The sequence below is a fragment of the Vipera ursinii genome, assembly GCF_947247035.1.
Source record: "Vipera ursinii genome assembly, chromosome: 6".
Lineage (NCBI taxonomy): Eukaryota > Metazoa > Chordata > Lepidosauria > Squamata > Viperidae > Vipera > Vipera ursinii.
This window is the reverse complement of record NC_139515.1, coordinates 7,876,593-7,901,796: the sequence shown is the minus strand read 5'-3', so window position 1 is coordinate 7,901,796 and position 25,204 is coordinate 7,876,593. Positions and strand designations below refer to the sequence as shown.

General features: G+C 43.0%; 1 protein-coding gene across 1 annotated transcript in view; it reads right to left on the bottom strand.

The window, feature by feature from the left end:
* Positions 1-25,204, bottom strand: part of ITPR2 (inositol 1,4,5-trisphosphate receptor type 2) — a 184,393-nt gene that overhangs the window by 21,829 nt on the left and 137,360 nt on the right. Inside the window, 7 exon segments of the mRNA XM_083366224.1 lie at positions 1,935-2,027; positions 5,790-5,985; positions 9,148-9,312; positions 13,916-14,091; positions 16,970-17,095; positions 18,093-18,285; positions 20,486-20,593. Coding sequence (XP_083222350.1) covers positions 1,935-2,027; positions 5,790-5,985; positions 9,148-9,312; positions 13,916-14,091; positions 16,970-17,095; positions 18,093-18,285; positions 20,486-20,593 — 1,057 coding nt within the window.

The window sequence follows — 25,204 nt, the reverse complement described above, 5'->3', positions numbered from 1 at the left end:
GGGCGGTATATAAATGTAATAAATAAAATAAAATAAATAAAAATAAAATTAACCAATCAGAATAGAGCTGGAAGGGACCTCGGAGGTCTTCTAGTCCAACCCCTTGCTCAAGCAGGAGACTCTATACCAGTGATGGCGAACCTTTTAGAGACCAAATGCCCACACTGCAACCCAAAACGCACTTATGTATCGTCGGGTGCCGGGTGGGTGTGGCCCATTGGATGGGCATGGCTGCAATGGTAACGGTAGACTGGGTGGGACTAAAAAGTTCAACCAATCAATTCCAACTTTGCGAGATCTTTTTTTTTCCCGTGAGAACTTGAAATTGATTGATTGAAAAATTTTTATTTTGCCCATGGCGGCAGAGGCCTAAAGCGAAAAAGTTTTATAAAACCCAGCTGAAGGCCTAGGACAGGGGCGACGGCGCGCGTGTCCACAGAGAGGGCTCTGCGTGCCACCTGTGGCACGCGTGCCATAGGTTCGCCACCACGGCCCTATACCATGTCAGACAAATGGCAGTCCAGTCCCTTCTTTAAAATCTCCAGTGTTGCAGGAACGGTTGCAGGAATTGGGTATGTCAAGTCTAGAGAAAAGAAGGACTAGGGCTGACATGACAGCAGCCTTCCAATATCTCAGGGGCTGCCCCAAAGAAGAGGGGGTCAACTTATTTTCCAAAGCACCTGAGGGCAGGACAAGAAGGAATGGATGGAAACCAATCATGGAGAGAAGCAACCTGCAACTAAGGAGAAATTTCCTGATGGTGAGAATAATTAATCAGTGGAACAATCTGCCTCCAGAGGTTGTAAATGCTCCATCACTGGAGGTTTTTAAGAAGAGACTGGACAGCCATTTGTCTGAAATGGTATAGGGTCTCCTGCTTGAGCAGGGGGTAGGACTAGAAGACCTCCAAGGTCCCTTTCCAACTCTCTTATTCTGTATTCTGTAGTACACTGGACTTCACTTTACTATGTCCCCGTGCAAATGACTTTGCATGCAAATAACCTAATTTCTGGAATGACATCACCAATTTTATCCTCCATAATGGACACCCCCTTCCCCAAGCTATTTTATCAATCACTTGTTTCATTATCGTTGAATAACGACAATATTTGTCTTAAACATGAGTCAGGGTGAGTGAAGAGCAGAGGAAAAGAGAGGAGAGGAGAGAAGAGAGGGAAGAGGTTAAGAGGAGGGGAGGGGGGAGAGAGGAGAGGGAGAAGGAGTAGGAGAGGAGGGGTAAAGAGGAGAGGAGAGGAGAGGAGAGGAGGAGAGGAGAGGAGAGGAGAGGAGAGGAGAGGAGAGGAGAGGAGAGGAGAAGAGAAGAGAAGAGAAGAGAAGAGAAGAGAAGAGAAGAGAAGAGAAGAGAAGAGAAGAGAAGAGAAGAGAAGAGAAGAGAATTGAGAGAGAGAATGAGATGGGTGGGGAACACATATCAGAGTAATTATCAAACAGATAATATTTCTTTCTGATCTCTAAGTCAGTACAGGTAATCCTCGACTTACAACGGTTTGTTTAACAACCGTTAGAAGTTACAGCAGCATTGTAAAAAATGACTTTTAACCATTTTTCACCCTTACAACCATTGGAGCGTCCCCATCATCACGTGATCAAAATTCAGATGCTTGGCAATGGGCATGTACTTATGACGGTTGCTGCATCCTGGAAGGGTGTGGGGGGGTGTCGCCTGACCCCCTTTTGCGACCTTCTCACAAGCCAAGTCCATGGGGAAGCCAGATTCACTTAGCCACCGTGTGACTAACTTAGCAACGGCAGTGATTCGCTGAACAAACGTGGCAAGAAAGATTGTACAATGGGACAAAAGTCTCACTTGGCAACAGAAACTTTGGGCTCAGTTGGGGTCATATGTCGAGGACTCCCTGAAGTGGAAATTTATTTAGCAGAAAGACAAAATATTTTATAAGCGTCCCACCAACCTGATTTGATAGTTGTAACTGCAGCACTGCAGTTCTCTATCGAGCAGGTTTCCACCATTGTTGTTAAGCTTGTGGTAGAGACGGTGCTGCCATCTGAAACATCAACAAAGACAACAACAGTGACAACGACATGGAAAAATCATGAGGGCTAGTCACACTTTGAAAGTAGAAGTGGATGTTTTATGAAGTCAACCCCCCTGTTTGCCCATCATTCAATTATGCTGTTTCTCAGGCTTCTGCGTGAACTTGGAAAAAAAAGAAAACACGTCTGGGTGATTTAAGGAGTCAGTTGACTCAAGTTAATGTCACTCTTAGCCCTTAATTTTTTTTTTAGTGCCTTCAAAATGGTGAGAATTGGAGGTTTCAGGGATAATATGGATTGCTATGATGGATAAGCAGCCCAGAGTCGCTTGGTAGTAAGATGGGTGGCACAGAAAATTTACTGAATAAATAAATAATAGAGGAGGACCATATTTCAGATTATTTTTGAAGCATGCACCACCCTGCTATGCATTATTACGATAAATATTAGATGCTGGCCATTTCATCTTTGAGTTTCAAACCTGTTCCCTCGAACATAATAAATTCCACGTTCGTGTACGTTCCAAAGTTCTGTAAAAATTCAGTAGAGCAATTTCCTTCCTTCCTTTATTAATTTGTATTTGGTATTCTCCATTTTCGATTTACCTAGTAGCAAAGATTTAAATGTCACCTGCACACAGATCTCCCAAATATAGCTAGTTGTTTCATTTAGTGACCAAAGTTACAACAGTACTGAAAAAAGGGACGTATGACCGTTTTTCACACTTATGACCCTTGCAGCATCTGCAGGGTCACGTAATTTACATTCGGATGCTCACGTTTATGATGGTCGCAGTGTCCTGGGATCATGTGATCCCCTTTTGCGACCTTCTGACAAGCAAAGTTAATGGGGAAGCCAGATCCACTTAACAACCGTGTTGCTGACTTCACAACTGCAGTTATTCACTTAAACACCGTCAAGAAAAGTCGTAAAATGGGACAAAAGTGATGTAAAAACTATCTCGCTTACCAACATAAATTTTGGACTCAATTGTGGTCCTAAAATGAGGACTACTGTACTTAATTTCCTTTCTTACTTTATTATTATTATTAATTTGTATTAGGTATTCTCTATTTTTGATTTACCTAGTAGCAAAGATTTAAATGACATCTGCACACAGATTTCCCAAATATGTATTTCTTCTTAAAGCTGGGAGCTTTAAATCCAAATATTCAGCTATGCAAAACTAATTGAATTTTAAAGCCTTTTGAATATTTGCTCTTGCAGAGGGGAAATCTACAGTTCAATTACCATCAAGGAAGACAAAGAATTAAATCAAAATTCTACTGGAGCATAAAACTGTAATGGAAATAAAAACATCAGTGTTTCATATTTACACTATATCACAGGCTTCCATTGCAGCTTCTGCTTAAATTAAAGAACTGACATCAAATCACTTCATCTACTTAAGAGGGAAAATTACTCAGAGCTACAAACTGTCAAATATTAGAATAATATCAGTTTATTTAAAGCATTACATTGCTTTTAAAAAAAGGCCGACATGGAGAACATTGTGTTAATGTGCTGCTCTTTTGAATTTTGAATATTTAAACATTTCCAAGGTTGAAAATGCAATTTGATGCTGATTTGCGAATAACGTGCAGAGTGGAATAAAATATTGTTCACTTTTCCAAAGTGACTCAGCAATATATGCAACAGCTTTATTGCATTAAATATTTCTTTGGCCACAAGCATTGAGCAGGATTTATCTAAGTTGCAGTGAAGGTCCCAAAGATGCTTTTTTCAAGAGGCCACTGGACTTTCTTCGCTTTTCCTTGAAGTCGTTTCGCTTCTCATGCCAGAAGCTTCTTCGGCTCTGACTGGATGGTGGGGAACGGAAGGATTTATATTCTTTGCATTCTTTTAGAGAGTCATTGAGGCCAGCTATCCGCAAGGAATATAAATCCTTCCGTTCCCCACCGTCCAGTCAGAGCTGAAGAAGCTTCTTGGATGAGAAGCAAAATGCCTTCAAAGAAAAACAAGATTAAGTCCAGTTGCCTCTTGAAAAAAGCACCTTTGGGACAACCATGACTTGGATGACTGAGACTCTCCATAGATGTGTTGCAGTGAAGGGTTTGTAGGGCTAAATCTGGCAAAAAGATAAGTTTGAAATAGTCATGAAACATTCTTACGGGTTGTCTATGTGGGGATGCTCAGTCATCCAGGTCACGGTTGTCCCAAAGGTGCTTTTTCAAGAGGCAACTGGACTTTCATGTTTTTCTCTGAAGACGTTTCGCTTCTCATCCAAGAATCTTCTTCAGCTCTGACTTCAGCTCAGCTCCTTCCATTCCCCATCATCCACTCAGAGCTGAAGAAGCTTCTTGGAGGAGAAGCAAAAAAAAAAGTCTTCAAAGAAAAACAAGGAAGTCCAGTTGCCTCTTGAAAAAGCACCTTTGGCATTGTTACGGATTGACAATGGTAACAATTCCATTTTGAATAGAATTACTTCACAACCAGCGCTACTTATGACTCTGTTTTGAACTTCCGATGGCTGCCCTGTGCCACGGTCACGTGACCGCCTTTTGGCTGCTTGGCAACCCAGTCACACTTATAGCCATCTGAATTGTCCCGTAGTCGTATGACGGTGATCAGACACTTTTCTTTTAAAGCCAGAAATATATCTTTACTTCCGCATCATGGCAAAAACATCCATGGACTAAAATGGGTTTGCTTAATGACCGCTGCGTTCACTTAATAATTGCCCCTGTAGGTGAAAACCAGGCTGAGCTGGAAGGCGGTGTAAAACGTGTCATCAGTTTGGGCTCATTGCCTCAAGAAAGCCAAGTTTGGCACTCTCTGAATTCTGTTGATCCTTCTCTAGCATCAATTTAGCTTTGATCATTAGTTGACCAGGTTCTTATTTATTTATTTATTTTTATTTTTATTCCATTTATATCCCGCCCTTCTCCGAAGACTCAGGGCGGCTTACAAGCTTAGCAGTAGCCTTCATTCTATGTATATGCCTGCTTGTTAGGGCTTTCACACACACCCCAAGCGGCATTATTACAAAGTCAGCTTATTGCCCCCAACAATCTGGGTCCTCATTTTACCTACCTCGGAAGGATGGAAGGCTGAGTCAACCTTGAGCCTGGTGGGACTCGAACCTGCACTAATTGCAGGCAGCTGGTGTTACTTAAGGAGGCATTAGCCCACTGCTCCACCAAGGCTCTTGCCCATTAGGTAGCAATACAGGTGGGTCCTCGACTTACGACTACGATTGAGCCCAACATTTCTGTTGTTAAATGAGACATTGGTTAGGCGAGCTTTGCCCCATTTTACAACCTTTCCTGCCACTGTTCTTAAGTGAATCACTGTAGTTTTAAATTATCCGTTAAACGAATCTGGCTTCCCCTTTTGACTTTGCTTGTCAGAAGGTCGCAAAAGGGGATCCTGTGACCCCGGGACATTGTAACGGTCATAAATGTGAGTTAGTCGTGAAGTGTCTGAATTTTGATCATGTGATCATGGGGGTCCTGCAAAGGTTGTGTGAAAAACGGGGGTAAGTCCCTTTTTTCAGTACTATTGTAACTTGGAAAGGTCACTAAATGAACAGTTGTAAGTTGAGGACTATCTGTAATAAAACTCTTCTGTACTTTGAACTCCACCACTAAAACAAAGGTCATAAAATCGGGCACAGTCACATGGTGACCTGCTTAACAACCAGTGCGACTTAAGGCCCTAATTCCAGGCTCCATTACGGCGGCAAGCCAAGGACTGCCTGTCCCACAAAAAACGGAATTTGTTGAAATATCGTTCTGTGCTTCAAGCTGTACCTGTAACAGAGGTTTTATTTTTCAGTCTTTCCACGTCCATGATGAAGTCATCCTTCAGAAACAAGAACCCAACAATGGAGAAGAGATAGACCAGGATGAGAGCTAGGACAGCTGTCAGGATAATGGACCGCCCATTCCGCGTGACACTTTTGATGACATTCAGCAAAGTCTCCTCTCGGTATACCAAGTCAAATAACTGGAGAAGGTAGTAAACAAGAAGGAAGGCAATTCATCTCATAAACCAGATGGGGTTGGCAGACATTTGCCCTCTAAATTCAAGTAATGTATTAGAGCAATCCCCTTCACACTATCATCTTAAGTTCCGTGGAAGAGCAAAACAAGATGGAAGGGCTTCTGCACCAAAACCAGCCAGCACACCATTATCTTACACCAGTAAAGCCGCACCTGGAATACCGCATCCAGTTTAGGTCACCCGTTTTACAAAAAAAGAAGTTGAGTGCAGAGAAGAGCAACTAAGATGATTAGGGAGATGGGAGGCTAAAACATTTGAAGAACGGTTGCAGGAATTGGGTATGGCCAGTCTAGAGAAAGGGACGTGGTGGCTCAGTGGGTTAGGACGCTGAGCTTGTCAATCAGAAGGTCGGCAGTTTGGCGGGTCGAATCCCGAGTGCCGCGTAGCAGAGTGAGCGCCTGTTACTCGTCCCAGCTTCTGCCAACCTAGCAGTTCGAAAGCACGTAAAAATGCAAGTAGAAAAATAGGGACCACTACGGTGGGAAGGTAACAGCGTTCCGTGCGCCTTTGGCGTCTAATCATGCCGGCCACATGACCACGGAGACGTCCTCGGACAAGCGCTGGCTCTTCGGCTTTGAAACGGAGATGAGCACTGGCCCCTAGAGTTGGAAACGACTAGCATGCATGTGCGGGGGAACCTTTACCTTTACCTTAGTCTAGAGAAAAGAAGGACTAGGGGTGACATGATAGCAGTGTGCCAGTATTTGAGGGGCTGCCACAAAGAAGAGGGGTCAACCTATTCTCCAAAGCACCCGAAGGCCAGACAAGAAACAATGGATGGAAACTAATCAAGGAGAGAAGCAACCCGGAATTAAGGAGAAACTTCCTAACAGTGAGGATAATTAACCAGCGGAACAATTTGCCTCCAGAGATTGTGGGTGCTCCATCACTGGAGGCTTTTAAGAAGAGACTGGACAGCCACTTGTCTGAAATGGTACAGGGTCTCCTGCTTGAGCAGGGGGTCGGACTAGAGGACCTCCAAGGTGCCTTCCAGCTCTATTCTGATTGAGATCTATTTTGTTTTCCTTTATGCAGGCATAGATAAACTCATGTAGAAGATGCCTCCATAACACATTTTTATTTTTTATTATTTTTTATTTTAATCCCATTTATATCCCGCCCTTCTCCGAAGACTCAGGGCGGCTTACAATCTAAGAAGCACAAATCAAATGTGCTTAGCAATAGCCTTCATTCTATGTATATGCCTGCTTATTAGGGCTTTCGCCCCCCCCCCAAGCGGCATTTTTACAAAGTTAACGTCGACCAACCAGGTAACGTCGTCAGTGCGAGGAAGGGTTGGGTTTGCTGCTTATTTATATGGCTCTATTGATATTGCTCAGTTTGAATGAGTAACGTGAAACTATTAATTCTAAAAAGTGCCTCTGTGTGTGTGCGTGTGTGAAATATGAAGGAAAGTAAAACAGGAGAAATGCCCAGTTCCCCTTATTGCTAAGCAATATTGCTGACTATGCTCTCTGACTACAAAGCAGCTGATTTTTACTTAGCAACTAAGTTCCTTCTTTGCATAGCATCAGAGACTTGATCAAAACAAGACAGTTTTCCATTCTCCTCCCACACTCCCCCAAAAAGTAATCAGAACACAAGAGTTGTACTTCAGAAGAATTGCTTTGGTGTATTATTTTGGTTGATTGCACGGACATCCAGATGTTTAGACTCGGTTTGGCAATTTTACCATCTCTTGATTGCTTCCTAAGGACCTGGGAGAGGCAGATGTTGTTCTTTGATGGTCTTTTTTTTTAATCCCATTTATATCCCGCCCTTCTCCGAAGACTCAGGGCGGCTTACAATCTAAAGCACAAATCAAATGTGCTTAGCAATAGCCTTCATTCTATGTATATGCCTGCTTATTAGGGCTTTCAGGCCCCCCACAAGCAGCATTATTACAAAGTCAGCTTATTGCCCCCAACAATCTGGGTCCTCATTTTACCTACCTCGGAAGGATGGAAGGCTGAGTCAACCTTGAGCCTGGTGGGATGAGAACCTGCACTAATTGCAGGCAGCTGGTGTTACTTAAGGAGGCATTAGCCCACTGCTCCACCAAGGCTCATGAGGTAGGGTTTTGGTTACAGCCATCATCTTGACTTTGGGGACCTTCATTCTCTCTCAAAAAAGCACATTGGGGAACCTCTTCTTGAAATGAAATAAATTCACTTGGGCAGGTTTTTTTCCGCAGGGACAATTCACAGTTATATTTACTACCAATAGTAAATCAATGCTGGACTGTGTAAAGCTTCTGTCCTTCAGAGATATATCTGCCTGGGGAACAGTCCATGTGGAATTTACAGCTCAGTACACAGAGGCTCAACAGCACAGGAAAGTTTTTTAGGCATTAAAATACCTCGTGATATTTTTAACATCCTAAGACGCTTCATAAAATTTGCCAAATTTCCATTCCACAGGAGTTAGAAGCTGCTGAGGACTCTTACCCAAAATTTCAACAAAGGGCCCTTTATTAACGTCTGAGGAGGTTGAGCCTCTAAACCCGCAAGAGGATGAATACAACGAATACATTTGCAAATATATTATAGTGGTTTTCCTTGCCAGAAATCCAAGGTTGCCTGCTCTTTGTCTGATACAGGTGTTGAAATATGGAACAGGAAGTGTGATCTAACATGAACTACCGTATTTTCCGGCGTATAAGACGACCCGGCGTATAAGACGACCCCCCAACTTTTGAGAAGATTTTCATGGGTTAAAAAGTCGTCATACGCCGGAAAATACGGTAGTGCTTCTCGTGAGAGAGCAGCTGAAAAGGTTTATGGGTGGCCCTTGACTAGTTATAACCGTTTATTTAGCCACCATTCAAAGTTATAATGGAACTGGAAAAAGTGAGCTTCACATTTACAGTTGTTGCCTGTAGCAGGGGTCTTCAAACTCGGCCCTTTGATAACTTGTGGACTTCAAATCCCAGAATTCCTCAGCCAGGCACGCTGGCTGAGGAATTCTGGGAGCTGAAGTCCACAAGACATCAAAGGGCTGAGTTTGAAGACCCCTGGCCGATATGCTTGGCAGAATTTTCAAGATGTGCGCAAGGAAACAGACATTGGTTTCTTCTTCGACAAGAAATAAAAACTATATACTCACCAAGAAGCTGTAAAAAAATTCATGTACACAGAGGCCCAACATGCAGACCAAAACATAAGCCACGTGGTAGAGAAAAGCCATGTCCATAATGACGGCTCGGTATCCACGGGTGAACGTCCCACGGTTCCCAACGAAGCTCACCAAAAATACAATCTTGTTACAAAGCTGCACACACAAAAAAACCACAATCTTATTACAAAGGTGGAGAGAAGCAATATAGACAAGAGCTCTCAAGACCTACAATGCTATCCCCGTGGCTTGCATTTATCTTCTGTGAGCCTGAGTCCCACATAGGTAACAAGACTGTCTAAACAAAATGTGTTTCTACGAAATTAAAGCACCCATAGATAGGCAGGGTGAATAGAAACAACCACTAGGCCCAAGTTATATTTTTTATTAATGTGACATAATACCAGAATACACTGTGAATAACAAAGTCAGTTAATGAGATGGATGGTGTGGAAATTTAATTGGGCAGGTGGGTGGACGGACGGGTGGACAGACAGATAAATGATAAATGAGACAGATAGATAGATAGGTAGGTAGGTAGGTAGGTAGGTAGGTAGGTAGATAGATGTTATAAATGATAGATGATAGATGCCAGCTAGATAGCTCTCTCTCTCTCTCTCTCTCTCTCTCTCTCTCTCTCTCTCTCTCTCTCTCTCTCTCTCTCTCTCTCTCTCTCTGTGTGTGTGTGTGTGTAAATTTTTTGGCTTGCTAACAAAGAATAAAGGGAGACAGATATGATCATTTCAAACTTATTTATTCTCATCAGTCAGCCATACCCTTCTGAGATTCGAACCTGGGCCGACTGCATCTTAAGCAGTTGTTTTAACCCCTAGGCCACAGGCTCTCTCTCTCTCTCTTTGTTAGCTGAGAAGCAAGGGACATATGTGTTAAATGTTTGTTAAGAAACATTTAATATATATATATATATATATATATATATATATATATATATATAGAGAGAGAGAGAGAGAGAGAGAGAGAGAGAGAGAGACAGACAGACAGACAGACAGACAGATTACATAGATGATAGAGGATAGATGTTAGATGATATAAATGATAGATGATAGATGCCAACTAGATAGATAGATAGATAGATAGATAGATAGATAGATAGATAGATAGATAGATAGACAGACAGACTGACAGACAGACACACAAATAGATAAATAGATAAATGATAGATTAAATAGATGATATAGATGGTAGATGATAGATGAGTGAAAGAGAGAGATAGGAGATAGGTAGAGCTCAAAAATCAGTGTTCAATCTTAGATTTCTAACTGTAGTAAGTTCTATTTTGGTGAATTTCCATCATGGATAGATATCTGGTTCCAAATTACAAGCAACGCCATCACAAAATACATACATGCATGCATAGATACATACCTACAATTCATTCATAGCCTGCTTTTCTTTCAAAATATGATCTACCAGGTCACCTAAACCTATTATTTTCATGCTATACAAACCCCACAGCAGCAAAGTAAAAGATGTCCTTCCAACTGATTTGGAATAGGTTGATATACAAACAATTACCCAGAACTAAACAATGCTCGTGTAACAACAGAAGAAAAAAACATGTTGCCATTTGATTCAATTTTCAGCGTATTGTGCCACAGAGAAAAAGAGATTCAGACAGTAAACAACTTGTCTACAATTGCTGCTTAAATGAATTCTCCATGGACCACAGGAGCTCTTTCAGCTGAATCAGTTGAAGACAATTACAAGGTTTCATTCCAAAGATGGGAAAGTCCATCAAATGAAACCAAATAAAATTGGAATTCAGCCACAACAAGCTTTCCCATTTCTTTATTGATAGCAGAATTCAGAAAACTCTACAACTTAAGTATGGTGACCTCAAAGAGGCAAGAAAACTGAAACTCTACTAGCATTTGTCTGACATAGTATAGGTAGCCTGCTTGAAGAGGAGGTTGGACCACTAGAAGACCTCCAAGGTCCCTTCCAACTCTGTTATTCTGAGTTAACATAATTTTTTAATCATGCAACCATCGCTGGTTCCAAATCACATCAGTGACCAATGACAAATGACTGTCCAATCCTTTCTTTAAAATCTCCAGTGATGGAGTACTCACAACTTCTGGAGGCAAACGGTTCCACTGATTAATTGTTCTATCAGGAAATTTCTCCTTAGTTCTAGGTTGGTTCTCTGTAATCATACGTCCATTGCTTCTGGTGCTTTAAGAATAGGTTGACCCCTTCTTCTCTGTGACAGCCCCTTAGATATTGGGATACTATCATATCACCCCTAGTCCTTCTTTTCATTAGACTAAAGGTAAAGGTAAAGGTTCTCCCGCACATGCGTGCTAGTCGTTTCCGACTCTAGGGGCCGGTGCTCATCTCCGTTTCAAAGCCGAAGAGCCAGCGCTTGTCTGAGGACGTCTCCATGGTCATGTGGCCGGCAGGACTAGACGCCAAAGGCGCACGGAGCGCTGTTACCTTCCCACCGTCGTGGTCCCTATTTTTCTAGTTGCATTTTTACGTGCTTTCGAACTGCTAGGTTGGCAGAAGCTGGGACGAGTAACAGGCGCTCACTCTGCTACGCGGCACTCGGGATTCGACCCGCCAAACTGCTGACCTTCTGATCGACAAGCTCAGCGTCCTAACCCAGTGAGCCGCCGCGTCCCTTTATTCATTAGACTAGACACACCCAATTCTTGCAACTTTCATATGTTTTAGCCTCCAGTCCCTTAATGATCTTGGATGCTCTTCTCTGCATTCTTTCTAGAATCTCAACATCTTTTTTAAGCCATGGAGACCAAAACCGGATGCAGTTATTCCAGGTCTGGTGTTACCGAGGCCTTATAAAGCTGTACTAATATTTCATGTGATCTTGATTCTGTCTCTCTGTTAATGCGGCCTAGGATTGCATTGGCTGCAGCACGCTACTGACTCGTATTTAAGTGATTGCCCACTGTATATACTTGAGTATAAGCCGACTCGAGCATAAGCCGAGACCCCCAATTTCACCCCCAAAAACTGGAAAAAGTTGGTGACTTGAGTATAAGCCGATCCGCCGTTCTGCAAGCCTCCGCCGCCGGCTGCTTCGTTCCGCAGTGGAAAGAAGCAGGCAGGCTGCTTCGTTCCGCAGCGGAAAGAAGCAGCCTGCTTCGTTCAGGCTGCTTCGTTCCGCAGCGGAAAGAAGCAGGCAGGCTGCTTCTTTCCGCTGCGGAAAGAAGGCTGCTTCTTTCCGCAGTGGAAAGAAGCAGCCTGCTTCGTTCAGGCTGCTTCGTTCCGCAGCGGAAAGAAGCAGGCAGGCTGCTTCGTTCCGCAGCGGAAAGAAGCAGGCAGGCTGCTTCGTTCCGCAGCGGAAAGAAGCAGGCAGGCTGCTTCTTTCCGCTGCGGAAAGAAGGCTGCTTCTTTCCGCAGTGGAAAGAAGCAGCCTGCTTCGTTCAGGCTGCTTCGTTCCGCAGCGGAAAGAAGCAGGTAGGCTGCTTCGTTCCGCAGCGGAAAGAAGCAGGCAGGCTGCTTCTTTCCGCTGCGGAAAGAAGGCTGCTTCTTTCCGCAGTGGAAAGAAGCAGCCTGCTTCGTTCAGGCTGCTTCGTTCCGCAGCGGAAAGAAGCAGGCAGGCTGCTTCTTTCCGCTGCGGAAAGAAGGCTGCTTCTTTCCGCAGTGGAAAGAAGCAGCCTGCTTCGTTCAGGCTGCTTCGTTCCGCAGCGGAAAGAAGCAGGCAGGCTGCTTCGTTCCGCAGCGGAAAGAAGCAGGCAGGCTGCTTCGTTCCGCAGCGGAAAGAAGCAGGCAGGCTGCTTCTTTCCGCTGCGGAAAGAAGGCTGCTTCTTTCCGCAGTGGAAAGAAGCAGCCTGCTTCGTTCAGGCTGCTTCGTTCCGCAGCGGAAAGAAGCAAGCAGGCTGCTTCGTTCCGCAGCGGAAAGAAGCAGGCAGGCTGCTTCTTTCCGCTGCGGAAAGAAGGCTGCTTCTTTCCGCAGCGGAAAGAAGCAGCCTGCTTCGTTCAGGCTGCTTTGTTCCGCTGCGGAAAGAAGCAGGCAGGCAAGGCACGGAGATCCGGAGACCTGCCGACGTTTGGGGAGGTTTGGGGAGGTGCCCAAACCTCCCCAAACGTCAGCAGGTCTCCGGATCTCCGTGACCTGCCTGCCTGCTTCTTTCCACAGCGGAAAGAAGCAGGCAGGCAAGGCACGGAGATCCGGAGACCTGCCGACGTTTGGGGAGGTTTGGGGAGGTGCGCGCGCACCTCCCCAAACCTCCCCAAACTTCGGCAGGTCTCCGGACGGCGGCTGCTTGGGAGAGGTGCGCGCAATCCCGGAAGCACCAAAGCCTCGGCCGCGCACAAGTCCTCGGTAAGTTTTTTTTGTTGACTGGAGTATAAGCCGAAGTGGAATTTTTCAGCCCAAAAAGTGGGCTGAAAAATTCGGCTTATACTCAAGTATATACGGTAATCAACCTATCCAGTCTATGTAAAGATACATAGGAGAGAATTTTGTATTGCAACCTAGGCCGTATGTAGTAAAAAAAAAAAGGGGTCTTTAAACTCGGCCCTTTGACGACTTGTGGACTTCAACTGCCAGAATTCCTCAGCCAGCGTGCCTGGCTGAGGAATTCTGGGAGTTGAAGTCCACAAGTCGTCAAAGGGCCAGGTTTGAAGACCCCTGTAGTAGAAATTGTAGAAATTCTTACAGAAACCGCCACAGGGGATGTGACATTGCTTGCAGGGAGATAGTAATTCCACCCTTTCTCTCTAGCTTTATGTTCATTCATGAATTGCAGGATGAGTTTTGAGTACTTACGTTAGCGGCACCCAGGAGAATCAACGTGGGCCCCAAACCAATTGTATATATAGACCTGAGCATAACAGAGACCAAAAATGGGCGGATTCCAACGGGTTTGGGGAAAAAGAACAGGAGAGACGTGCAGCTGGCCACAGCTATCCAGAGGACAATGGAAAATAACGGAGAGAGTGTGCCTAGGTTGAAGAAGAGGCGTCACGATATTTTAGAACATAAAGAACCCTATTCTTGAATGAAACCAGTTTTACGATTAAATCAAATCAAACTTAAATCTTGCGAGGGGGGGGGAAGGGACACAAATGCTTCCATAAAATGGTAGACCTATCAATATGGATAAATAGAACTGAAGGACTTCCTCTACAAAAAAAAAGGAAAAATTTAGTTGGTTGCCATGGTTTTATTTGGTGAACTCTTAAATAAAGGCCTTGACTTACAATTTGCTTAGCAACCGTTCAGAGTTACAAGGGCACTGGAAAAAAAGTGACTAATGGCCAGTCCTCACACTTTAAGGCCATTGCAGCATCTCTACAGTCCTATGATCAAAATCTGGGCGCTTGGCAACTGGGATGTATTGACTATGGTTGCAGCGAACCAAGGTCACGTGATCCCCATTTGTGGTCTGGCCAATCAGCTCCTGACGTGTATCTAGTTAAGGACGCGAGGACTTCAATTCCCAGAATTCCCCAGCCAGCAGGAGATTCTGGGAGTTGAAGTCCATGTGTCTTAAAAGTTGCCAAGGTTGGGAAAGCCAGATTTAGAGAATGGGTATGTAAAAGTGAATAGGCTTGAATTATGGAATATTTTACCCCGAGTTGAAATTTGGTTGCCGAAGGCAGTAAATACGTTATGAATCAATGCATTTAATGAATGTTTGCAGCGATGGAAGAGATGGGCTAGTTGAATACGTGGGTCTACGCGTAGATTTGCATTCAGGTGATGCCATACCGCTGGCTGAGCATCTGAAGGATTTTTCAGCAAATGATAGATTGCATTGTGTACCGAGAAGCACGAATGCAAAAAAAAAAAAAAAAAAGAATATATCAAAAGAAAAGAGAGATGTGTTTGACAGGGGGAAAAAAAGCACTGAAGATTGCAGGTTATATAAAAATGACAAAATGTGCAACAAAGAGATGAATTTGTACCCCTTGGTAGAAAGTTTCCTTAAAGCCATGGAAATTGTCAGGCACAAAATATCAGGTACACACGAGAAGGGCCGATTATGCTGATTTATTGCTAAAAGCAATAAAAAAAATTTTGCCATAGAGTTCTGGCACATTTTTTAACAGATTTTCCAAGTTTTAAAAGTAATTTTTGAAAATTTGATGTTTGGTCCAAGTGGACTTGAATTGCCCTGTCGACCATAGCAAGTTGGCGGCAAAATCATTAAAAATGGTCCATGCGGGCTGCTTGTGTGTTGAGGCCAATGCATGCGTACTTCGTCCGTGCTGGTTGTGATGGTGCTGCTGGGTTTGTGGCACTGCTCAGCTTGTGATTGGTTGTGTGGTCGCGGGCTGAGTGCTTACTGCGGGCGGCGACCATTGTGTTTCGTTACACAACTGATGTGTGGGTATGTGTACAGTGATTGACTATGAGCGAAAGGTAAATAATTTCTTTATTTTAAAAAATTGTTGAATTGAAAATCTTTTTTTAATTTTAGTGTAAAATTTACTATGAACATCAGCCTTAAATACAATAAATTAAATTTATGTTAAGAACTGAATATATATTTTTTTAAATAAAAGATTAACAAGATGTGAGTTCCAGCACCTTTTTTCTTACAAAAGAAGCACTGGCTAAAAGCAATCTTCTCAAATAACAGAGAGCACCTGAATTCATGGGGAATTGTGCTTAATCTGCTTGTGGCTATGTAGGGATTCTAGGCTGATTCCTCTTTTAACTCTGCCTCCATGTTCTGCCACTCCTTCTCCTATAGAAATGGCATGGATTCTGGCCAACTTGTTTTTTAAAAATCACTTATTATGGTATTCTAGGCCGATTCCTCCTTTAACTCCACCTCCACGTTCTGCCACTCCTTCTCCTATAGAAATGGAATGGATTCTGGCCAACCTGTTTAAAAAATTCACTTATTATCATTGGAATTTGTTGGATAATCGGGACAGATGGATCTGGACACAATGAGATGGTCAAGAAATGGGGTCTCGTCCTGGCTACGTTGCATACAGAAATCTCATGCCACATCAGATGTCCTTCCGACGGATGGATCCACACACTTTGTGGTCTAAGGTTAGGGTTAGCATTCCAAGATTTGCAGTCATGTAATATGCAATCCCAGTCTTGCAATTCTGCAATTTCAAGTGCACATGACATGAGGAAAAAAAACAGCTCCTAAATTAGAGACAGCCTAGAAGACAGCCAAGTGAGCACATGGCAAATCAAATGCCCCGGACAATCTGATCATCTGGAAAGCACATGTTGTTTGTGTTAGAAGCCCAGGACTATCTGAGTGAAAATGAAAAGTGAAGGTTACACATCAAGGAAAAAGGCCTAATTGGGCTTTTAAATAGGGATAGTCAGACCAGCCATAACTGGGCCACGTGCAATTCACATGTTCCTGTTACAAGCATTGTTCCACACCCCACAGAGTTATGGCTGGGTTGTTTTGTTTTGTTTTTTTCTACGCAAAAGAGCACGACTACTCTTTAATAATGGAGAGCCTTGAGGTTTTTAAAAATGGACTTGGTCCTTCTCAAGTAAAAATGGAGGACTGCCTTTAAAGCTGTTGAAGTTCTAGGTAAACGCTGCTGTCCTGCTTGCATGACGTCAATCACCCGGTCATTTCTTCTTCCAGACATTTAAGTTTTCTTTACATGTTTTCGGCATGTGATATGATGACTGGACTTGTCATGCGTTTGTCAGGAAATTTTCCTTTCCTTTCCTTTCCTTTCCTTTCCTTTCCTTTCCTTTCCTTTCCTTTCCTTTCCTTTCCTTTCCTTTCCTTCTTTCCTTTCCTTTCCTTCTTTTGGTGGTGGGCTTCTAGTATTGCTAGCAATGGAAAGACCTGAGTTTTGTAATGTTATAACCCAAGCAATATACCTTCATCACCATCATCTCCAAATGGATAGAAGAGGGCGACGGCTAGATTAATGAAAACAGCCAGGTTGAATGATATGCTTCCCCAGAGAGAAATTTGTCGAGAGAACCAAAATAATGCTGGATTATCTAGGAAGGAAATGAAGAACAATTATTGTTCGTCTCAACAAAAATTATTGTTCATCAGAAAGCAGCACCTTCTAGGGAAGGGTTGATGTAACATTCTTCAGATGCTGTGTGTGCTCCATCTAGGCCAGGGTTAGGCAACCTTGGCTATTTTATGACTCGTGGACTTCAACTCCCAGAATTCCTGAGCCGGCATGGCTCAGCTTGGAAATCTCTCCCTTTCCCCTCAGCGTGGCTGGCTCAGGAATTCTGGGAGTTGAAGTCCACAAGTCATAAAGCGGCCTAGGCCTAGGCCAGGGGTAGGCAACCTTGGCTCTTTTATGACTTGTGGACTTCAACTCCCAGAATTCCTGAGCCGGCATGGCTCAGCTTAGAAACCTCTCCCTCTTCCCTCAGCGTGGCCGGCTTAGGAATTCTGGGAGTTGAAGTCCACGAGTCATAAAAGAGCCAAGGTTGCCTACCCCTGACTAGGCTTTGAAAAAGACTGGACAGCTATTTCTCTGAAATGGTACGGGGGTCTCCTGCTCGACCAGGAGGTTAGACTAGAAGACCTCCGAAGTCCCTTCCAGCTCTGCTTTTCTGTCCTGTTCTGTTTTAAATCATGGTATCTTCTGATTAAAATTTTACCTCCTGCTATTAAATCTTCAAACAATGCCACCTCATCAAGAATACAGGAGTGAATTAATGACACTAAAAATGAAGTGAAGCATCTAAGCAACTTTTTAAAAAAAGATGGTTTGCTTGCCTCGTTTGGAAAGAGAAAACATGGGTTGGATTCTAATTTACAGATAACCTAAGTCTTGATGTCAAATCTACATTGATCCCTTGTTTTAATGTGGCCACCCATTTCTTGACTTGTTATTCTATCTTCTATCTTGGTTTTTGTGGTTAATAAATAGATAGAGCAGAACCTTTACAACAGGACTTTTCCCAAGGTTAGGCATTAGATCTCTTCAGAGTAACCATCCAACAGACGAACCCTTACAAACACCGTACTTACTCCTAATTTTTCTCTGCCACTTCATTTCATTATACAGATCCTCAGTCTGCTGAAAAAAGTCGTTTACTTTGCTTCCTTGCTCGTCTCTTTCTGTCGTATTGAACACCCGGCATTTTGATTCGTGAGTGAGGAATTCACAAATGTTGGGCACAGGAAATACTATTTGTTCCATGGTTCTGTCATGACGGACAATCTGCAAAGACCCATAACTCACTTGGAGACATATATACGGTTGGGATGTCAACATAAATTATTCGTTTTGTGCTACTGTGGGCACGGCAAAAGTTGAGGAATATTACAGCTGCTGTTCAGTTTGATGCCTGCTCCAGACAGGTTAGAACAAAGTAATTGGGCAGAGTTTCAGGAACAGAAAAAACTCCTTAATTTTGAGGGATGAGGTATTGGGATAACAGTAGATTATCACCCCTTAAGTCAGAGGTCTTCAAACTTGGCCCTTTTATGACTTGTGGACTTCAACTCCCAGAATTCATCAGCCAGCGTTGTTAAGCGTGCCTGGCTGAGGAATTCTGGGAGTTGAAGTCCACAAGTCATAAAAGGGCCAAGTTTGAAGACCCCTGACTTAAGTGTTCAACATGAAGTTGACAAACGTTCAATTTCAGTTAATATAAATTTGTGAGAATTTACCGGTGTGTCCCAGACAGATATGAAGAATTTTTAAGAGAAAGGAAAAACTACTAGGTAATATCTGGAATGAAAGAAGAATGCTACATTAAAACAAAAAACAAAAAACCAAAAACCAGCATGAAAAGCAGATAGAGCTTATTTGTTCATTTAACAAGATCTCTGTTGCCTTTCAAAAACAAGGACATAAAAAGCTAAAACTAAGATGCATAGCACAAACCTAATCCTAATTAGAACAATTTTTTTAAAAAATTGAGACTTATGGTTTTGATGATAGATTACGGAAAGAATATTAATAGGATGCAAAATTAGAAGGAGGTCAAAAAATATTTGTACAGTACTTATAATTGCTGTGCAGAATACAGCCAGTCCATGACTTACAACAGTTCATTTAGTGACGGTTCAAAGTTATGACGGCACTGGAAAAAAATGACTTATGACCGTTTTTCACAGTTACAGCCTTTGCAGCATCCCTGTGGTCAGGTGATCAAAATTCAGACGCTTGGCAACTGACTCACATTTATGACCGTTGCCGTGTCCCCAGGTCAAGTGATCCCCTTTTGCGACCGTCTGACAAGCAAAGTCAACGGGGAAGCCAGATTCACTTAACAACCGTATTACTAACTTAACAACTGCAGGGATTCACTTAACAACTGTGGCAAAACCCACTTAACAAATGTCTCACTTAACAAAAGAGGTTTTGGGCGCAGTTGTGGTTGTAAGTCAAGGACTATCTGTACTTGATGCCACTTCCTTAGTTTCCCTTTTTTTTAACATTTGTCTTTTTTTTCCTACTTTTTTCTTTGATTTATTTTTTTATTTTTTATTTTTTATTTCTTACTTTCTACTAGTTTGTGTTAGCTTTTATCATCTTAAAGTTTTAATAAAAATTATATACACACACACACACACATACATACGGTATATATATCCTTCTATCCTTGTTCTGTTTCCTCTAATGTTTTCTTTTTGTACTTTTATTAAACAGAGTCCAATTTTTATCTACCTATCTATCTCATCTAGCAATCTTCTATCTTTCTGTCTGTCTGTCTGTCTGTCTCTATCACCTATCAATCATCTATCTATCTATCTATTATATGTTGACAGTATCTATCTATCAATCTATCAATCTATCTATCTATTTATCTATCTATCTATCTATATCATCTATCTATCTATCTATCATCTATTTATCTATCTATATCATCTATCTATCTATCTATCTATCTATCTATCTATCTATCTATCTATCTATCTATCTATCTATTATTTTGACAATCTCTCTCTCTCTCTCTCTCTCTCTCCATCCATTATCCAATATCCAATATCCAATATGGATGCTGTTTAACTTCAGAATTAAATCTCTTCATGAACAGCTACACATTGTGATACAGCGCAGAAAGTGTGACAATAAGATTTAGGAAATACGAAACTTTCCCAATTTTTAGGGAATAAACATTATTTATGACTGAATTTGTAAGCAAACAGTGCTGAGCCATTCTTTGAGCAAAACTTGGTAGGAAACCTGAGGATCTCCTACACCCTTGGCATAACCCACAGTTTGCTACCTGCTCAATCCTGATGACAATTCCACCTTACAAAGCAACAGAAGGAAGATCCCCTCATGAACTGCCGCTATTATTTCAACAAATCTCATATCTCAAGTAAGGAGCAGCAGCAGGAGTCCTCCGTGAGGTGGAAAGTAGCATTGAAGGCTACAGATATTTTCAGTTCAGCGGGAAAGCGTTTACCTCAATTTGAGCGGTGTGGTTGGCGTAATACTTCAAAGCTTCATCTCCTTCTTCTGGATCTGCCCCAGGCTTCAGCATGTGTTGCAATGCTTTATTGTGACGGGACAACTAGAAGCGAAAAGGAGGGGGGAAAAATGCTAGAGGTGGCATCTGGGTAGCTTGTAGATAAAAGGCAAAGGACATATTCAGGTAGTCCTCGACTTACGACCACAATCGAGCTGAAATTTCTGTTGCTGTTCAGACATTTGTTAAGCGAGTTTTGCCCCATTTTACAACCTTCCTTGTCTCCGTTGTTTATCAGTTAAGTGAATCTGGCATTCCCCGTTGACTTTGCTTGTCAGAAGGTTGCAAAAGGGGGTCACGTGATCCCCAGGACGCTGCAACCGTCATAAATACGAGTCAGTTGCCAAGCGTCTGAATTTTGATCATGTGACCAGGGGGATGCTGCAATGGTCATACGTGTGGTTATAACTCACATTTTTCATTGCCATTCTAGCTTTAGACAGTCACCAAATGAACTGTTGCAAGTCGAGGACTACCTATATTTATTCATTATAATTAGTTGTCATTATTATAAATAAGGGATAAAAAATTGTTAGGGAATTTTCCTGGAATAAACGCGATCTGTGAGATGCCAACTTTTTTAACTGCTCAAGTTGTTGGCGCCATGATTGATGTAAGACAGGCACGCTTAGCCATAAGGGTTGAGCAGTGAATTTGATTTGATCTCAAAAGGTTTATTGAAGCATGAAAGTAGCATTTATCTGTCATAACCTCAAACAGCTTCTTACTTCTCCCAGGATTTATGGGCAGGGAGATTGTGCCACCAACAATTGTTTTGAGCCTGGGTGAAGTAAGTATGTGTCGGGCAGAAAGAATCTGGATCACATGTTAAGTTCCGGTTGAGACGGTTTATTGCTCAATAACGCTATACACAAGTATATAGTCAGCTAATGGTCAGCACTGGATTGTCACTAGATAAGAGTCAATGGAATTCAAGAGCGTTGAACTTAGATCCTTTGTGGTAACGTAATGGACTCTAGGCTGATTCCTTTCTTGACACTGACCCCAGACTCTGCCTGTCCTTCTCCTACAGTATTTTGTTGCTAGCTGTCATGTCATGTCCGACCCATCGCGACCCCATGGACAACGTTCCTCCAGGCCTTCCTGTCCTCTACCATCTTCTGCAGTCCATTTAAGCTCAGGCCTACTGCTTCAGTGACTCCATCCAGCCACCTCATTCTCTGTCGTCCCCTTCTTCTCTTGCCCTCAATCTTTTCCAGCATTAGGCTGGATCATGAGGATGCTACAAAGGTTGTAGTTGTGAAAAAGGGCCATCAATTACATTTTTTCCTAATGCTGTTGTAACTTTTTATGATCACTAAATGAACAGTCGTAAGGCAAGGACTACCTGTGTGCAACCGAAGACAATGGGAACCGCTTAACCGTTTTCTGATTATTTACTAAAATGCATGACTTGTAAACTTGTAATGTTTAAAATCCGGGAGGAAATGGATTGTCTGAATCCTTAGTCCAGGGGTAGGCAAACTTGGCTCTTTTATGGGTCGTGGACTTCAACTCCCAGAATTCCTGAGTCAGCATGGCTCAGCTTGGAAACCTCTCCCTTTTCCCTCAGCACGGCTGGCTCAGGAATTCTGGGAGTTGAAGTCCACGAGTCATAAAAGAGCCAAGGATGCCTAACCCTGCCTTAGTCCATAGTTATCCATGTCCTAACTAGGATCGGGGAGATGCCAGCTTGAAGAAAGAGACTGCTGAAGGTTACAAGTCATGCATTTTAGAAGGAGGAGGAGATGAAGCAATTCCCACTGTATCCCAAGACCTTAGCAACATCACTTCAGAATGCAGGGCTTGAAATGAACAGCTGAATATCACAGCATATTAATCATATTTGAACCCCATAAACTGGAAGCGATAACCTTTAATCTTTATTGTCATTTTTTACAGCAGGCACACTGGCACAGATTAAAAATGAAACTCTTTGCCTGCTCTCAAAAGTGTACACATGCGTAACACACATATAAACGTGCTATATACAATATATACGTATATGCGTATGTGTATATATGTATATGTATGTATAGAAGCTTTGTACTTGAGCTCTTCTCCCATGGAAAAAGGAGGAGAACCACCCCAGGCCCACAGTTGATTCAGGAGGACACCATGATCGATGATATCAAAAGCCATTGAAGCTTGTATCCCATTTCAAATTCCAGGAGGAAGTGGATTGTCTGAATCCTTCCCAATAGGTTTCATGTCTAGTCTAGTATGCAAATGATATTGACCATAGTCAACCATGTCCTAACTAGGATCGGAGTAGCTTGTTGTTCTCATTTTCACCCCATGCAAGAGACCACAGGCCCCCTTTTCTTGCACAGGAGGTCCAGTTCCTTAAAACATTCTGGAGCTCACGCTCAAGGAATCCCTGCTTCATCAACCTGACTAGATCACCTGTTGAAAATTAATCCACGTGCCATTTTCATGAGCTACACAGTGGTTCATGAATATTCTTGCCATCCATTTCAGCATTAAGCAAGCCACACCAAACATCTCTTTCCAATTTCATCTGAGGTTTAATTAGCTGCTGTCACCCTAACCCCATTATCTTGTCTCACCCAGATGATAACGCCAGGATTATGACAAGTGACAGGCCTTCGCAAGTAATGACACGTGTCAAGAATATAATCAGTGCAAAGGAAGGTTGACATCCGTGAGATGTTCAAGGCGAGACATTCAAGCAGATGTTGGTTTCCAATGAAGTCACGGGCCAGTTTTCAGACCACAGTAGCTAATTTTAACCGAGGCAGATGAAAGATTTCATCAGACCATTCGGCTATCGGAAGACAAATTTACATATAAGCAATTACTAGGAGAACTGGCTTCTAGCAATGAGTGGCCAAACCACCAACTTTTGCTTCAAAAAAGCTCTCTTGGGAGATTAAACGTTTTCCATCCCTTCTTAAGAACACTTTCTGCAATGTGTGCAATTTCTCCCTTAACAGAGAAAGGCGTTTTCTTAGCAAACATATCCCATGTTTGGTACGGAGATATTTTTCTGAAGAATTTGTTGAAGGCAACATCTGCACAATGCTTTAAGTAATTCGCAGGATTATCTGGCCAGCTAATTCCACCCCTCTTATTTTACCCCTCTTATTTTATTTTTAAGACCACACCTGGCATACTGCATCCAGTTTTGGTCACCACGTGATAAAAAAAGATGTTGAGATTTTGGAAAGAGTGCAGAGAAGAGCAACGAAGATGATTAGGGGGCAGGAGGCTAAAACTTAGGAAGAGCGGTTGCAAGAATTGGGGATGCTTAGTTTAATGAAAAGATGCATTAGGGGGGACATGATAGCAGTGTTCCAATATTTGAGGGGCTGCCACAAAGAAGAGGGGGTCAAACTACCAGAAGGCAGGACAAGAAACAATGGGTAGAAACTAATCAAGGAAAGAAGCAACCTAGAGCTAAGGAGAAACTTCCTGACAGTTAGAACAATTAACCAGTGGAACAACCTGCCTCCAGAAGCTGTGAATGCTCAAACACTGGAAGTTTTAAAGAACGGACTGGACAGCCATTTGTCTGAAATGGTATAGGGTTTCCTGCCTGAGCAGGTGGTTGGACTAGATCAAGGCTTTTCAACCAGTGGTACAGGTACCACTTGTGGTACATTGGCACCTGGCAGGTGGTACGCAGCTATCCTAGAAAAGTGGTAGCGGGGGAGGGGAATGAGCTGAAGCGGTAGCAGCACCGCACAAGCCTGAGCGAGAGACGGCTGGAGCTGCAGGGCTGTCAGGGCTCAGTGGAAGCGCCAGGATCAGCGCCAGGATCCAGCTGGAGCTCAGTGCTGGTCCTGGCGCTTCTGAGCCGAGAAGAAACACTCATCAGCTGGAATGTTGCAGCATCTCCAGGATCTTGTGATTTACATTCAGATGCTTGGCAACTGATTCATATTTATGACGGTCACGGTGTCCCAGGGTCATGTGAAGTGACCAAAACCTGCTGCAACCACCCAGCAGATGGGCGGAATAAAAACCAAACACCGCCCCCCACCCTATCCCCGCTGCCAATCCTCAACAGAAATGCTCACAACAATGAAAACCTCAGACAGGAGGAAGAGCGCCACCGGGCGGGCAGGCAGGTGTCTTGCTCGGTTGTGGCTTGGGGGGCACTTTTTCCAGTGCCATTGTAACTTCAAACAGTCACTACGTGAACTGTTGTAAGTCAAGGACTACCTGTACTTCATCACTTTTTTCCTTTTTTTTTTAGTCATCAAGTTTTTGACACCTTGCTAGGCGACTGGTGGTCCTCGGATGTTGCCCTATCCTAAAAGTGGTACAAAATGGGTGAAAAGGTTGAAAAGCCCTGGACTAGATGACCTCCAAGGTCCCTTCCAACTTCCAACTCTCTTCTGTATCTACTGTGGAGGCGAAGGTACATGAGCTGAGCCCTCAAAATTGCTTCAGCTTTCTTAATGGAAGGCCGCGTATGCTCACCAGCTCTACGTGGAGTAAGAATAAGAATAATTTTTGCTCACTTCAGGAGAGGCATTTGCAATCGTTGGCAAAGGCTGACCTAAAATAGCAGATGGAAGGGAGATGGGAAATGAAAGGGAGATAGTGAAAAAAGAAAAAAAAATAGAAATATCTAAAGTGACACAGGAGACAGTGAGCGCTCCTAGCTTGGTAACGAGAAGGTAACCA